A 16,620-nucleotide genomic window follows, 5' to 3' on the forward strand; every position below is an offset into this window, starting at 1 on the left:
AAGCCAGATGTGTCTATTCAGGAATAAGCTTTACTGAACTCAATGTGACTTACAGTGAAAATACAGGGTTGCAATATTAATATTCTCTGTATCAGTGATGGCGAACCTTTTCGGCATTGACTGCTGAAAAGGAGGTGCGCTATTTGCGCACACGCACTTGGGTGCTTATCTGGGCTGCAGCCCGGAGGGCACAACCTGGGGGCATGTGCGCATCAGAAAACGAACTTCCGGTTTCCGGCACGCACATCCACACCAGTAAGCTAGTCTTCTGTGCACAACAATCAGCTGGCCGGCGTGCATGCTCACACCGGAAAATGGAACACCAGCTCTTCCTTGTGCGCACTGCCGTACGCACAAATGCCAGCTGATCATCGTGCGCGATGCGCACTAGAAACCAGGAAGAGGAACGGGTGACACCACACGTGCCTGGCGAATAGCTCCACATGCCACTTCAGGCATGCGTGCCATAGGTTTGCCATCATGGCTCTATATGGTGGCGTTATCCATAATGTATCTTTTGGGATGCCGAAATGAAAAGCTCTTCTTTGAAAAGATGCCATCAGGATTTTGAAATTAATGTTAAATGTATGAAATGATACCTATAAAGCAGCCACAACAGAGTTTTTACAGACATTCCACAAAGAGGCTTATCCCATATTCACTTCATTATTTTTTTTCCTACACTCAGCTTCTTCAAGCTGGTTTTTACCCTGTATTTTAAGATGACCCTGTTCAAAGTGAACACACTTAACCAAAGCAGTAAATTATAAGCATTCCAAAGCTTAGATTTATTTTCAAAACTGATTCAAAAATGCATGGTTTTTTTGAATTTCTGTTTCTGTAAACTGCATTGGCAACAATGTGTATTTGATTCTAAAATAGCCCACCTGCTTTCTATAAAACATTAACAACTCACAAAAAAACCAACCCTCCTACAAGATTACATGTAATTCTAAAAGTTCTCTCATTGATGTATGTCAGAGTATATCCCTTTGGGTATTCTACGAAGTGTACATCAAAATGCAGAAAATAATGACTGGAGAAAAGGAAATGAAAGAGAGTGACATTCATCCTGTGTGCCTTCTCCTTGAAATGTCTGTAGCATCCCAAGTGGTACCCATTAACGTTGATAGGAATTTACTTAATGGGAATGCACTAAAAGTAAAACCGCAGAATGGGAAAAGTCAGGCAGTTCTTGAAATCCTAATTAGAAGAATTTTAGGAAAACATACTCATTAAGAAATCATTACAAAATACTTACTTAATAGGATGTTGAATATGCCACTAAAAGAAAACAACTTTATGCAGTTCACAAAGATGAAAATTGCTAACCTTTATTTTCTTAATTTTATGAGATATGCTACTCACAGTGTCAGGAACATATGGCAATCCATAGAATTTCTCTTGTGTTTCCTTTAAAATCTCTGTGGTTGATTTTTTTAAAGGATGTTTCCCATGATATATTTGATCCAAGACAGCATAAAAAACCTAGAGAAATGTATTGATAGATAAATATCTACACTCAAATGCAGAGATCCAAAACACCCATAACACACACCATCCAGAATGATTAACCGGACTTGGAACAAAATTTTTAAAAATAAAGCTATAGTACCGTGTTTCCCAGAAAATAAGATTATTTTCTTTTGACCCTTGAAATAAGCGCTTGGCCTTATTTTCAGGGAGGGCGTATTATCTTTTAGGTGCAGGAGGCGGCGAGCGTGGTCACCTCATGGCTGCTGCTATGTTGCGATATTTTCAGGGAGGGCTTATTTTTTGGGCTTATTTTAGTGCATGTGCACAAAAGCCCGATAGGGCTTATTATTGGGGGGGTCTTATTTTGGGGAAAACAGGGTAGATATACTTCTTGGTTCTTCAGGAAAATTAATATTGAACAACTTACATTTACAATTATTTTGTTGAGGCATTCAAGTTCTCAATATGAATCCCGTCTACTTATATGGGACTGTAAGTTTTATCTTTAAATACCATATTTGGCATAAAGTATGTGTTTGCATGCCTGTACATTCTTATTTACAAAATCCTACCCTGTTAGAAGTTTGGGTGATGAATAAAACTGCTGTTATTTTATATATCTGCCATAAATTATGGAATGATTTCTGAAATTAAAATTAAACTTCAGGTTACACACATTTAGCTTAACACTTCTTTAACTAGATATTTGAAATAAATCTAAATCACCAATTATTAGCTCCATGTTCCATAAATGTTGGCAGAAGATTATAACATGCCTTTGCTGGGACAAGTCATTTTGCTGGACATCTTTTTATTTTTTGCTCCTAGTGTCTATTAAATGTATCTGAGAACTTTCTTGATAGGTTTTTTTTCTTTTTTTGCAGATGGGGAAACAAAACTCAATACATTTGATTGATTCAAGTATGCTTTTAAAATATTCCCATATTGAAAACAAACAAAAGAAAACAGGTAGAAATATTTATGAGTTTTAATATAAAAAATAAACAGCAGTCCATCGATCTGCCTAATCCAGAAATTATTTCTCTGATGTTAAAAATAAAAACCGAGCACCTTTATCATGGATTTGGTATGCTACGTTTCCTCAATCCAACTATGGATTTGGAAGAGAAATGAAGTGGAAATAGTGAAGAATTTAAAAGTATAATTATCTAAGCCTTGATATCCTGTAGTGGCTAGAAAGGGACAGGCATGTAACCACAAATGTGTTTCAGATTATCCTTGTTTTTTTGCAGGATGAGGTGGATGACCTAGGCATAACTCTTAGTCATCCTGCAATTTCCAATGCAAGCTTACGTTGAAAGAACTGTCTCTTTGCCCAAAAAAAAGTTTTTATGACTGTGCCATTATGACTCTTGTCCTCAAGGGAGTAAGGGCCAATTCCTTTCAGAATGGACTATTTTAAAGATAGCATATCTAGAAAAGCAAGAGCCAGCATCTTCATTGGGACGTTAGGACAACAGATGGTTTCCTTGACTGGTCAGATTCCTACTATGTGTTGTCGTCATCATTATCATCATTATTGCATTTTTCACGCAGGGGCAGGGTCCACTTTTCAGGTCAAGAAGCACCATCCCGTGCTATTGTGGCTCGCTAGCCGTCAGCAGAGCTGGCAACAGACTCGGACGATGAGGGGGTTGGGGAGGAACTTGGGCTAGTTCTGGAGTCTGGGAATGATGGATGCTCTGCGTAGGATGCAGAGTTAGAGCACAGGCCATCCAACATTTCCCAGCCACTGGAGAGGCAGCTCCTTTTGGAGGCTGAGATGGGTGAGGAGGAAGAACAGCTGGGGCCTGTTCCAGATGCACATATGCGCAGAACAGTTAGAAGAGGTGAGCAATGGAGGACAAGGCATCGACTCAGGAAGCAAAGCACACATGGACACTGAATGGCCCCTCCCTGGCTGGGGAATAAATAGAAGGTAAGGGCAGTGGTTGTCACAGGAGACAACAGTTCGTATTTCTGAAGATTTTGCTTATTGTGTTCAAGCCACAAAGACTGTTTGCCAGAATTTAATTTGCAGCCTTTCTGCTGGGACCTCACAGCCTTGCAATTATTGCAAGGAACTGATAAGGTTAACTCCTTGAATGATTATTGCTTGGACTTTTCGGTGAGTGAATGCAATTAATTCGCAAGAGGTAAGTAAGATGTTTCTTAATACTCCAGTGTTGTTAAAATGTTGCACAGACTCTACACCAGGGGTATCAAACTCAAAGCCTGTGGGGTACTTAGATCTGGCCTGTGGGGCTGCCCTGGGAACAACGAAGGACCAGCCCGCAGTGCCTCTCCAGCGAAATTGCGCAACCATCCTGAGCTCCATTTTTGGTCACAATGGTGTTGCAACCTTCTGCCAGCGAAAATGGAGCTTGGAAGGACCGCACGCAGCCCTCCCGAGCTCCAGTTTTGCTGGCAGAGTGCTCGGGCCACCACAGGCACTCCTGACACGAGTGATGTCAAGCTGGCCATGCCCACCCTGGCCACACCTACCCCATCCCCCAAAGTCAAATACAACCTTGATGTGTCCCTCAATGAAATTGAGTTTGACATCCCTGCTCTACGTTAATCACTTACATCTTACAATTTAAGACTAGTGGACTAATCTAAGCTTTGTTACAACTTCAAAATATATTTAAATTCACTTTGAACCAATTAGCATACCTGAAGTTGCATATCAGCGGCAGCACATACTTTTTTAGATTCACAGAGTCTTGACACCATGTTTTTAGGCAGTGGCTTTTAACAGAAAAAGAGAAGAAAAAGAGGACATGTTTCAAACAATTTTTATTTACGATTAACAAAGCAAAATAAAATGGTAATAAAGATAGGTTTGTACAATATCCTTAAGCTAAGAAGTAACTGTCTTTTATGAAGAGGTGGTTAAGTTTAGCCTGACATTGTTACCTTCTTATTACTGAAAGAGAAGTATTAGGACGAGTGGAAACACAGCCAAAAGCACTGGAGAACAGAAAACCAAAAAAAGATCCAAAACAAATGCATTCTAAAAGTTAAGGTTGCATATTAAATTTCAATAAACTGTATCTTTTCAAAATATATAAATTGGCATTGTGCATGTTAATGTCTGCAAAGATCCTGATGCCTTTTATTGAGGAAAAATGATGTCTTCTTTGGAAAAACGACTGGCTAAATTGTGGAGGTGTGTTTCAATGTCTACAATAAAATAGAATAACTTTGCATTTAAATAGTAAATTTGATAAAGGCTTTAATTGGAAACCATTCTTGTGTTACAATCTTATGCAGGGAATCGTAACACATAAAATTGGGGATTGGACTTTATATCTTAATTTAATGTAAAATTTACAGTACCGATTTAATGTATTTTTTGGCTATCTATAGTCTTTTCTTTTAGTTGAACTGTCTTGCCAACAATTTTTAACTTATAGCTCCACAGAGGGCTTATGTTTCTCAGGTGCAGCCTGCTACTTCTTAGCCCATGTAATCCTGCCTAATAAAATGAAAAGTTATCTTAGCTTCTAAAATGCCTTGGTAAATCTTCAATCATACCATGAACTTTATGTGAAATATATACAATACACTACAGAAGGCAGATCTGGTGTAGTGGTTAAGGCATCAAGCTAGAAATTGGTAGACCATGAATTCTAGCCTCACCTTTGACACAAAGCCAGCTGGGCAACTCTTTCACTCCTATAAAGGAGACAATGGCAAGCCACTTTGAAATACAATGCCAGAGAAACCAAGGGTTATCTACAACAGAGGTGTCAAACTCACAGCCCGCGGGCCAGAGGTGTCACGCACTGGCCACGCCCACATCCGTTTTAGCAAAGGGGGAAAAAGTCATTACACGCCGCCGCCATGACGCAAGTTTGACACCACTGATCTACAACATGCAGGGGAGGACAGACAACTAGAAGACTAGCAGAGTGCATTCATGACCCCGAACTAGCTGTGAGAAAACATGGCAAAAATTCCTTAATCTCATAACACATGGACAGATTCAAAATCAGTTTCAACTACTTGCGTCTTAGAGCAAGCCAAATGAAAAATACTAGTGTATTCCTGGAAGCCTGGCATTCAGACATATCAGCCATTATTAGACACATACCTACCTTTACATACCATTCAAAAGACAATAAAAAAACAGGAAGGAAACAGAAAGACTAAAATTTATCCCTTCCAGCATTCAGATAAGCAGGGATTCATACCAAGGAACCACCAAGGCTCTGCCAGGAAACTTGGCAAGCCACTTGTATGTAAACAGGCAGCAAACCCTATACTCATTTGCAATGATAACACTACCTAATTGGGTAATGAAACGCCTGCAACAAACAACCAAATTCAGAGAGCACCAAGGACTCACCAGTTGCCAAAATAATTGCAGGGACTAATCCAGGCAGTTGTCAGGAGTCAATAGTGACTTAAAGATACATGCACACAAACACATACACACACAACAATATACCAAAATCTATACCATTTATTATATCTAGAAAAACTAGTACATATGTCTATCCTAATCATACTGGGGAATAACAAATCAGCTACATAAAAGCTATTCAAAACTCTCTCTCTCTCTCTCTCTCTCCCTCCCTCCCTCTCTCAAAGAGATCCTGGAAGTGAAAAATAGATAAGAAACATTCCTAAACTTAGAGGCTATTTTGCATAGTAGTCATTCAGGCAAGATTATGATTTTCTCATCCCAAAAAAGTCATGTAATTATAAAAATGTAACAACATTAAATAAGCAACACTGTAATTTTCTATAGCACCATTTAACCAACACATATTTGTTCCATACAGTAGTAATACAGCTATTCTGGGACTTATTCCCCAGATATGGATCCTTTGATTAGGGTCAGACTTTTAAACTAGAAAAATAGCTCTCTTCTCCCCTCCGAACTGTAAAGAACATAAACATACTAAAAAAAAAAAAAAATACAGACTTCAATGTCAGACCACACACAGTCCTAATTAACACCATACAGATGAAAGCTAAACAAATGGACACAATATTTTCTTCCTAGCTCTTCTAATAAAAGAAAGTAGCTGATAATTGCTACTTTACCACTTAATCTTTTACTCCTCTGGTCTCCAGAACTATAGCCCATAATGATGCAGTGGTATGCGTTGATTAAACAAGCAGGATATGGCAGTAGATCTGGGGGAACAGACCTAAATTAAATACACATACAATACTGCATCCTTGTGTTACAATCTACATCTTCACTCACAAGTCAATGTGATAAGTATGCTCAATACAAGGAGGACTATAATATTTTTGTGGGTTTTTTTTTCAGTGAGGTTCACTATGCATTTTTGTCCCACATGCTACGCTGATGGAAAAGGAGCAAGGCAGATTAAGCAAAGGGTAGTAAAAAGCATAAAATATGATTATGAAACTATCCAGGAATATCCTGACCATATTGCAAAAGTCATGAAATCATGAACGCCGGAGTTCAGTGGCTCCTTGGGCAGTGTTTAGATTTCCTTTTCTAAGATAGGAATCACAGATCTGAACTTAAGGAAAAATCTGCTCTACCCACTCTCTTCAGTTTTCCTCACTATTTTCAAGTGATACTCACTCCTAATAATGGACTGTATGAAAGACATTAAGTTAGGGTTGGGAAGATCCTAACAGTTTCAACATCTGCTTTTTGCTATGTTCCCTAAAAGGGATGATGTTTAAAACACCTAGAACAGCGGTGGCTAACCTTTTTGTAAAGGCGGGCTAAAATTGTGTGTGTGTGCTATTGCACGTGCACAGGTGCTCACACCCACAATTCAATGTGCTCTGCTCACTTGTGCATGCGCCGACACCCCCGCACATGCGTGCATGACACCCCCCCATGTGCATATGACACACCCACACCCACGCAGGGGGGTGGTTTCGCCCTCCCCAGGCTTTCCTGAAGGCTGGCGAGGGCGACAACGGCCTCCCCCAGCCCCCCAGAGGCCCTCCGGAAGCCAGAAATGGGCTGTTTCCGAACTTCCGGTTGGTCCGTTGAGCCTGTTTTTTGCCCTCGCCAGGCTCCGGAGGCTTTCCTGAAACCTGGGGAGGGTGGAAATAGCCTCCCCTGGCCCTCAGGAATGACGAAAATCAGCTGGCCGGTGCGCGCTGGTGCTGACAGCTCGCATGCTGGCAAATATGGCTTTGTGTATCACCTGTGGCACACATGCCATAGGTTCGCCATCAGGGACCTAGAATGTCTACATATCAACAGAACACGCAAGCAAGATTCTGTACTTGTGACTGGAGTCTGGAATGCTGAAGTTGGAAACATGAAAAATATTCAGTCATATGAAAAAGTTAAGTATACCCTCTTTAGGTTCTATGGTTTTACATATCAGCACATGATCAAAATCATCTGGTTCTTAGCAGTTCTTAAAAGTACAACCTCAACAATACATGGCGTCTTACACCGTAGAAGCCACATGTAAAAACTAAGTACCTTATGATTCAATAGCTTGTAGTACACCACCTTTAGCAGCGATAACTTGAAGTAATCATTTTCTGTAGAACTTTATCAGTCTCTTCACATCGTTGTGGAGGAACTCTTCCTTTACAACATTGCTTCAGTTCATTGTGGAGTTGTTGGTGCTTTTTGAGCTTGGCTGTTTGCCTGAAAACTTTTCATTACTCAACAATGTAACATCATCAGCAAGAATCTCAATCTTGCACTTATGTTACCTAGTAGAGTAAGGAAACATCAACAAACAAACAAACAAACAAACAAACAAACTCAGAAGTACCAACAACTGCACACTCCAACTCTGAGCTACATGTATTCTCTTCTTTCATGATTTTATTAAATCTAAAAGGTGGTGAATGAGCTCAATCGTAACATAAAAGAAACAGGCAAGTTCCATGTTAAATTAAAGAAGAAGAAGAATGCCAATCAGGTTCCATGATTTGATCGTGAACATACAGTATATCACAGAAGTGAATACCCTCCCTCACATTTGGACATTATCACTTAGGAGTGTACTCACTTTTGTTGCCATCAGTTTAGACATTAATGGGTGTATGTTGCGTTATTTTGAGGAGACAGCATATTTACAGTTATACAAGCTGCATACTCACTACTTTATATTGTAGCCAAGTGTCATTTCTTCAGTGTTGTCACATGAAAAGATGTGACTAGATTCAGAAGATGGTGATAAAATTATACAGAACTTGAGGACATGAGCTGTGAGAACAGACTGAAGGAACTTGGGATACTTAATCTGAAGAAAGAAGGCTAAATGGGGATATAATATCAGCGTTCAGCTAATAAATGGGTACTATTCAGAAGATGGTCGAGAGCTATTTCTCACTGCCACAAAAATAAGGACTAAATATAATGGGCATGAATTGCAATTACCTACATTTTATTTATATGTAAAGAAAGAACTCCTAACAATAGAATCTGTGTAATAGGGGAACAGTCTATCTACAGATTATGGCTTCTCCATCTCTGCATCTTTTTAAGGAGGATTTAACCTGTATGCCTGTAATTGCAGGAGTTTGGTCTAGATCAGTGGTTCTTAACCTGGGCGATATTGCCCCCTAGGGGTGATTTCATTTTTTAGGGGGTGATGGGACGAAAAGGGGTGACGCAGGGGCGAAGGAACAGAAGGGGGGCAATATGGGGGCGATGGAGTGAGAAGTTTTGGGGAGACTTTTGAGACTTTTTTCGTACAGTGAACCGCTGTATATGTCGTACAAAAACATCAGATCGCTCACTATTAGTGGAATGAACTGTGTTTTAAAATGTTCCTCCAGCTAGCTTCAGTACAGAAAGGCCGTACATATGTGAATACACATCGCTCATATTCATGCCCGTTGCGCAGCAGCCTCTATCACTCTACCCATACAGTGGCACGCCATTGGCCAGAATGGGCAGTGATGGAGGGGTGAACGCTTATTTCGAAACATTGCATGCTGAGTGGCTGTCCCCTGTGATGTCAGCTGTAATATCAACGTAACTGTGACCTCTCAACATGGCCGAGAAGAGGAAGTGTCGCCAATATTCAACGGAATATCTAAAATTGGGATTCAATAATTTCCCAGCTCTTATCATTGTATTTGCTTGCATTGGATTTCACATTCCAGTTTGAGTTTTCGGCTTCGTTTTTGAATTCTTGTTGTGCTCTGTAAAACATTTTGTGTGTCTTTTTGCATTGTACTTTTTTAGCGTGTCCAGTTTGATATTATATTTTCTCGGTTTTATGGTTTCAATTTTTGTTGTTGTGCTCTTCGTGTAACTTTTTGTGTATGTGTGTGTGTGTGTGTGTGTGTGTGTGTGTATGTATGTATGTATGTATGTATGTATGTATGTATGTATGTATGTATATATATATATATATATATATATATATATATATATATATATATATATATATATATATATATATATCTTCAGTTTAAGGCATTAAATTTGTCACTCTGATTTTTGTTGCTTTCCTTCTGTAAAAATTTTCTTTGTGTCTTTTTAACCCTTTTTACAGTGTGCATGAATATATATTTTCCTCAAATCTTATTTAGTTTCAGAGTTTCATCTTGAAATTTTTAGTTCCTGCATTGCGGTTTGTTCTTATGCCCTTTTTATATTTCTTTTTGCGCCTTAAAATTCACTTGTAATTAAATCATTAAATGTTACTGTTTTTTCGGGCATTTCATTTTCTTGCAATTGAATTTTGTTTTCAGTGGCCATTGCATTTAAGTGTCTTGAATAAATAAGATAATAATGAAATACATGTATCACAAACTTTGGGAGTAAAGTGACGGGTGGCATCAGAATTTTTCACACAGTTGAGATATGGGGAAAAGACTTGAAATACATTATTTGCATCGATATGTCCTGATGACAATTTTAAAGAAAACAAAAAATGTGTTTGCATAAATTGAAGGATTATTTCCTTGTGTTGTGATTGAGAGGTTATGTTGAGGGAGGGAGGCGATGATAACTTCCTCAATGGCGATTCTTTCAAAAAGGTTAAGAACCACTGGTCTAACTGATCCTTATGGTCCTTTACCAAGTCCATAATTCTTTTATTCTATTTATCACATGTTCGAGATATTTGAATTTACAGAACATGCTTTAAAATGATTTTTTTTCCTTCAGAAGAATGTTTATATTTAGGACGTACAGAAACTTCAGGAGGAAAGAATAGAACAATGACGGCTTGGAAATGGACATAAAGAAAGAAATGGATGGAAAAAGTAGAAGTATCAAAATCCCGCCCTTCACTGTTAGGTGATATAAGAGACTAGCTGAAACAAAAAACAGAGAAAGAGTAAAGAAGATAGTGGAAATCAACAATCACATACACATATTGATGAACTCACTGGGGTGTAGTTAAATATACTAAGCAGTGTATAGTTTATACTGTATAGGCACAGGCTATACAATTGCGAATAGCCCAAAGGAAGTAGAACAGCTAATATATAATTATCAGTGAATTTACAAGATGTGTGGGTTGTGTTGATAGCTATTGTCATAGATGATTAGATAATTCCGAACACATTACAGAAATTCATACTGTTTCTGAAAAGCCCTTTAGGGCAGAATAACTTGAAAGGTCCTCAAAGGTCCTCAGTGAGAAGTATGACAAATCATTAGTGAGAAAAGAAAGCTGCCCTTGGAATTTCCTCAGTTTGATCTAGCAAGGGCAGGTCTTATGTGGCAGAAGAGACACAGGCTAGACTTTTATGGAGAAATAAAAGCTGTTTAAAAAAGCACTATTTACTGGGAGTTTTCATGTAATTCTTTTGTTTAAGGAAACTTCACGTCTTAGATCTCCTTTTTTTGTTCTGCAACCAAGAACCTTTGATGAAAAGCTTTTGCATAATTTTTTTGTAAAACTGACATAATTAGGAACACTAAATCAATGCAACACTTTTCAGTGAGCATAACTAATGAAGAAGAAAGCAAGCATGTTTTTGGCTCCACTTCTAAGAGATTGAAAACAAGATTTTCCTAAAACAAGATAGATTGTAAGCAAGCCACATTATCATAACAAACAACAGGTTTACTCTCAGACTCTGATTACGCGTATTTATATTTAAAACTGCAAAGGATAAAACATTCAAACAATCACTATTTTAAAAATAATTTCATTTTTAAAAAATATACACAAGAGGCACATATTTAAAATCATTACAACAAAAAAGCAGACCTAATCCTGTCATCCTGTCTATTCATCAAGTCAAAATTAAAGTTGACTCAATTGCTTCCTGGTGCACAGCAAGTTTATGCCAATCAGTTTCCACCACAGATCCGACTTTGGAATATGTAAGAAATGAGTTCTAATATACTTGGCTCCAAATTTGTGAATTAAAAAGAAACAAATTCTGTTAAGGCATTTGAAAGAAATAAAGAGATGGCATGTAGTAAACAATGAGGCTGCAAACTGGATCTGTGGGCCCACTTCAAAGAAAGCATGTTTACCATTACTCTGTACAAATAATTCCTGGATGCATTTTTCTTTCAACTCACCGCTCAATTTTTATAATTCCAGAAAGTGATTAAAAAGTTACAATTTCCTTTGCAACAGAAAATATCTATGTGAAGTTGATGTGAAATGCTTAGGTTCTGGAATATTTTTAATTTGATAAGCGCTATTGTATAAGCAATACACTTCCAAAAACTGTTGGCAATAAAACGGCGTGGACTCGAAGACTAGGTGGATCATTTCTGCTCCAAGATAGACAGAAGGGTTTTGAAGAGCACGGGTACTGATGTTATACTTCCTTAGAGAAGCGGTGCCTTTTTATGGATTTGCTTTGTAGCTCTGCAATCCCAGGAAAATATGTATTGGGAGATATGGAGACATTGGCAGCCTGCCCATACGGACTCTGAAGCATCTTGACATATGCTGTCGGCACTTCCTTACTTCAAACGCATTCTTGGGAAATTATGCAGCTTCTTTTAAAAGGATGCCAATAGTTGTGGCATGCATGCCCCCACATCCCTTCTGGAACGCTTTTTCTGTTATATATCCAAAGTGCTGCAAATGCACGTACACAAGCAGATCTACAGAAACACCCTGAAGGACAGTCATTCCAATCTAATTTTTCAACTGAGTTTTATAGAAGTAGTCCCTGACCTACAATCTATTCAAGGTTACAACGGCGCTGAATAAATTTGATAATCAGCAGTGGGCACTTGGCAATTGATCCACACTTACCTACAGTTACGGCAATCTCAGAATCACATGGTGGCCATTTGCAATCTTCCTTGCTGACTTCTGTAGAAAGTCAATGGAGAAGCCAGTGGGGGAAGGTCACAGATTCTTGGGGTGTTTTCCCCACCTGCATAACCTCCTTCAGTCCCTCTGTGCTGTTCCACACCAGCAACTCACATACCCCTTGCATCCTCATGCACCTTCTCTGCCACACCTCGTGAACCCCTTTGCACCCTTCCCAACCCACGCTGCACCTCTCAAAGATACTCTCCCTTCCTCTCCCAACTGTCAGTAGCTATTTACCTGCCTGTCAGCCTGGAACTTGCAACTTCCTGCCAGCTTCCTCATTGGTTTTGGTTGTGGGAAGCCAGCAAGAACTTGCCTCACATAACAACCATGGGACAACAATTGGGACTACAGAGGTTGCCGTCACTGAGTGATGCAGTCCTGCTTTACGATAATATAGTTTAACTACAGAAATTCTGTTTTCAACTGCCATCATAAGTTGAGGACTATTTGTATGTCTAAGCCTGATAAATAAGAAAAGTCTGTTTTAAAATATTGATTATTCTGAAACAGCCTCCACCATCTTTTATTTTTTGTAATTAAAAAGTTTTTTATTAGACACACATTAAAACGTTGGACACAGTGTAACCATCCTAGCAATGTCCTTGCCATACATGATGGAATATAAAGTTAAATATTATAACCACCATGCTTATTTACAATTGGTCTATTCAGTATTTACAAATATAAGGCTATCATATTTCCATCCATGTTGTTTTGTTTTTGTCTTATACAAGGTTTCCTGCCTAAGCAGGGGGGGTGGACTAGAAGACCTTCAAGATCCCTTCCAACTCTGCTATTGTATTGTATTGTACATTTTCACTGTTATGATTTCATACGTAATTCTAATCTTCATTTTATAAATCTTAGTCATTGCTTATTTTCGGTCTTTCCTTTTTTGTTCCAGCCAGCCTCCACCATCTTTTGAATCACTAGCCTATTAATGCTTCAATACATAAAAAGGTAAGATAGTATTGATTTGTAACAGTCTGTTTTGGGAAGAGTTTATAAAAAACCAGACTCAACGACTACACTTCTGTTTGTATAATGGTTAAGGGGAGAGGTGGTAGGGAGAAGTGAAGAGGATAAAATATTTTTTCACTTAGCATTATGTAATTGGGCTGAGTTAGGGGAAAAAATATTTTCCTACCTGACCCGTTTTATAATGCCTTGCAAACTGGTTCACCACTCGGTAATCATTTGCAAAGTATTCCATTAAGATAGAAGGAACTTCAGCAAAGTCAGTAGAACACCTTGTACCTATAGAAGATGATATAAAAAATTAATACATGGGAAGCTAAAACATTTATATTATTTTTTCTGTCTCTCTCAAAACTTTTCTCAACTTTCCATTTTGCACTCATGACAAAGCTGCAACAACTCATTGTCATGTAAATATTTCATTTTATAATATCACTCTACTCATTGGCAGGAAAGCTAAATATATACAGTACTTCTACATATTTTCAGCAAATCACAAAGTAAAACAAAATATTTGAACAACCGGGTGAGGCACCTTATGAAGCTGTGAATCACCCCCTTTTATAAACTTAAGCCAGGCTGCAACAAATCTGGTCTCACTTTAAACATCAAATGTCTAATTGCCTTAACTTTGTGCTTACTTAAAATATCAAACTATGCCTGAGAATTTAATCCTGTCTGCAAATATTATCATCCCCATCTGTCTAATGAGATCACATATCTAACATTTGCATTGTTTCCTTTATTGTTTAAGATGTCAATCATTCAAAGAACAGGTTTTTTGGTTAGCTGCTTCTTTTCGACGATTTCAAGACATCTGATGATGAAATAATTTCTTTCTATTAAAAGCGTTGTTCCTCAAATCAAGTTTTTCCTCTATTGTAATTGCCAATGTGCTTCAAACCTTTCCAGAGTGCCAGTTTCTGGAGCAACAAATACAGGATCTGTTATTTTTCAAAAACTGTACCCAAAACTTCTTCACAAAAGGGCAGAGTTGGTTTTTGGAGAGGGAGACTCGAAAGACACAGAATTTTAACTTTGAGATGTTATTTCCATCTTGAGAGAGAGCGCCCCCTGTGGCTGGTGGTCTATATGGAATATAGATTTGATTCTACTCGTTCTGAGTGTGTGTCAATATACTACACTGTTAATTCTTTGTTAGTGTTACACGGGACTTCTAAGATAAACTTTAGGTTAACGGTCCTGGCTTGCACTGGAAAGGGTTCCATATTGGCCACAATGTGTCTGAAGTATCCAGCACTATTTTTACTGTTTTCAGAAATACGATTACAGCTGGTAATCTAGTTTAAACCTTACCCATCTTGCTAAAAAGTATTACATGAAAGACTAATGGTAGGATGGCTGGAAAGGTTCAGTATCTATGACACCAAACAGAGAAAGCATGTGATATGGAAGACTGAGATTCATATGTAGGAAAGTAAAAGCTAGGGCATGAATTAAGAAAAGAAACAAAAATGTGCTCAGTATAATATGTCTGTGACCCTCCCCAGCACTGGAGGTTTTAAAGAGGAGAGTGGAGAGCTATTTGTCTGAAATAGTACAGGGCAGTGATGGCAAACCTTTTCAGCACTGAGTGCCAAAAAGGGAGCGCTTTGCACACGGGCCCCGGCGTCCTCCACATGAATGTGTGCAGCGCGCATCCAGTGACGCTGCTGCGAGCGTCGGCAACACTCCCAACAGCTCGGCAGATGTTGCGCAGGTGCTGAACGCGCTGTGCGTGTGTGCAGAAGCACCGAAGAGCTTAAAGACAGGTAAGGAGCGTGGGTGGGCCCTCCGGACCACTGTACCGGAACGGTACCTGGTGCTCTGGGCAGGCTCCGGTACGCCCATACCGGGGCGTACCGCCTGCAACCCACCACTGATACCCCCTAATAAAAAGGTATGAAACACAGAGTGACTAAAAAAAGATTGTGCAGACCTGGTTTATGTCTTATTCAGGCTAGAATATTTATATTGCTAGGAATCAGTTTGCATCTAATACCGAAGATCATCTTAAATATATTAGAAGCCCGTATTAAACAAGAAATTAACTTTTCTATGCAACAAGAACCAATATGTAGTGTACGCATCATAAAATACTTGGCATATTGATTGCTTACCTGTGACATGTTGATAACGTGTTCTTCCCAGCATAGAATGCATAGCATGTCCCATTTCATGGAAGAGATTCTCCATCATTCCAGGTGTGAGCAACGTTGGTGAACCATTACTGGACTGAGGCAAACTTAGCATAATGACAACGACAGGAAGTTGATATTCTCCATTTTCTTGCAGTCTGCCTCCACGGATTGTAAAATGACAATCCTATATTTTAAAAAAACACACCCGGACACACTCACATAACCACTCTCTATCAGAAATATTCTATATTTTGCCATGTTAATATTTTAAGAGTAACACCAGTACAATTTGTAAGAGTTGCAAACTGTTTATAATTATAGCATTATATAAAATTTTAATTTTTGAAATATATCAGAACTAACGTAGAATTATGTTTATAGACTTGACAAAGCAAAAAAAGGCCTTTTGCAGCACTTAAACTTCTACATATTTTGTACGTTTCTTATCTAGTTTACTTTTAATTTCAACTGAACACCAATTCCCTGAATTCAACTGAAAATGTGAATTAAATTTAATGCACACCTGCCAAATAATATTTAGTAAGTGGGTTCTCTGGGCTTTGGGAGATCTCACTTTCTGTAGATGACGTGTTATTTTTCAAGGGTTATGGAAATTCCTATCTCCACTAAGCATTTCATTCCAATAGTACATGAGAGTTTCCTCATTAAAGTGCCTTTTGGGAAGGTATGAGAACATAGCCAGTGGCTAAAATATTCTGTATGCACTAAAATGAAGAAAGGACTTTTAATTGTGTGACATTATATCTCAAAAGAACTAAACATTAAAATATTCTTTC

The 16,620-nt window shown here is 38.5% G+C and overlaps 1 protein-coding gene across 1 annotated transcript in view; it reads right to left on the reverse strand.

Moving 5' to 3' along the window:
- MIPEP (mitochondrial intermediate peptidase) overlaps positions 1–16,620 on the reverse strand; it is a 60,154-nt gene that overhangs the window by 15,226 nt on the left and 28,308 nt on the right. The window contains exons 13-16 of the mRNA XM_081950373.1: positions 15,803–16,007; positions 13,852–13,961; positions 4,153–4,227; positions 1,369–1,488 (exon numbers count right to left, since the gene is read on the reverse strand). Coding sequence (XP_081806499.1) covers positions 1,369–1,488; positions 4,153–4,227; positions 13,852–13,961; positions 15,803–16,007 — 510 coding nt within the window. The remainder of the gene's footprint in view (positions 1–1,368; positions 1,489–4,152; positions 4,228–13,851; positions 13,962–15,802; positions 16,008–16,620) is intronic.

The sequence above is a fragment of the Natrix helvetica genome, assembly GCF_964273705.1.
Source record: "Natrix helvetica genome assembly, chromosome: 4".
Taxonomy (NCBI): Eukaryota; Metazoa; Chordata; class Lepidosauria; order Squamata; family Natricidae; genus Natrix; species Natrix helvetica.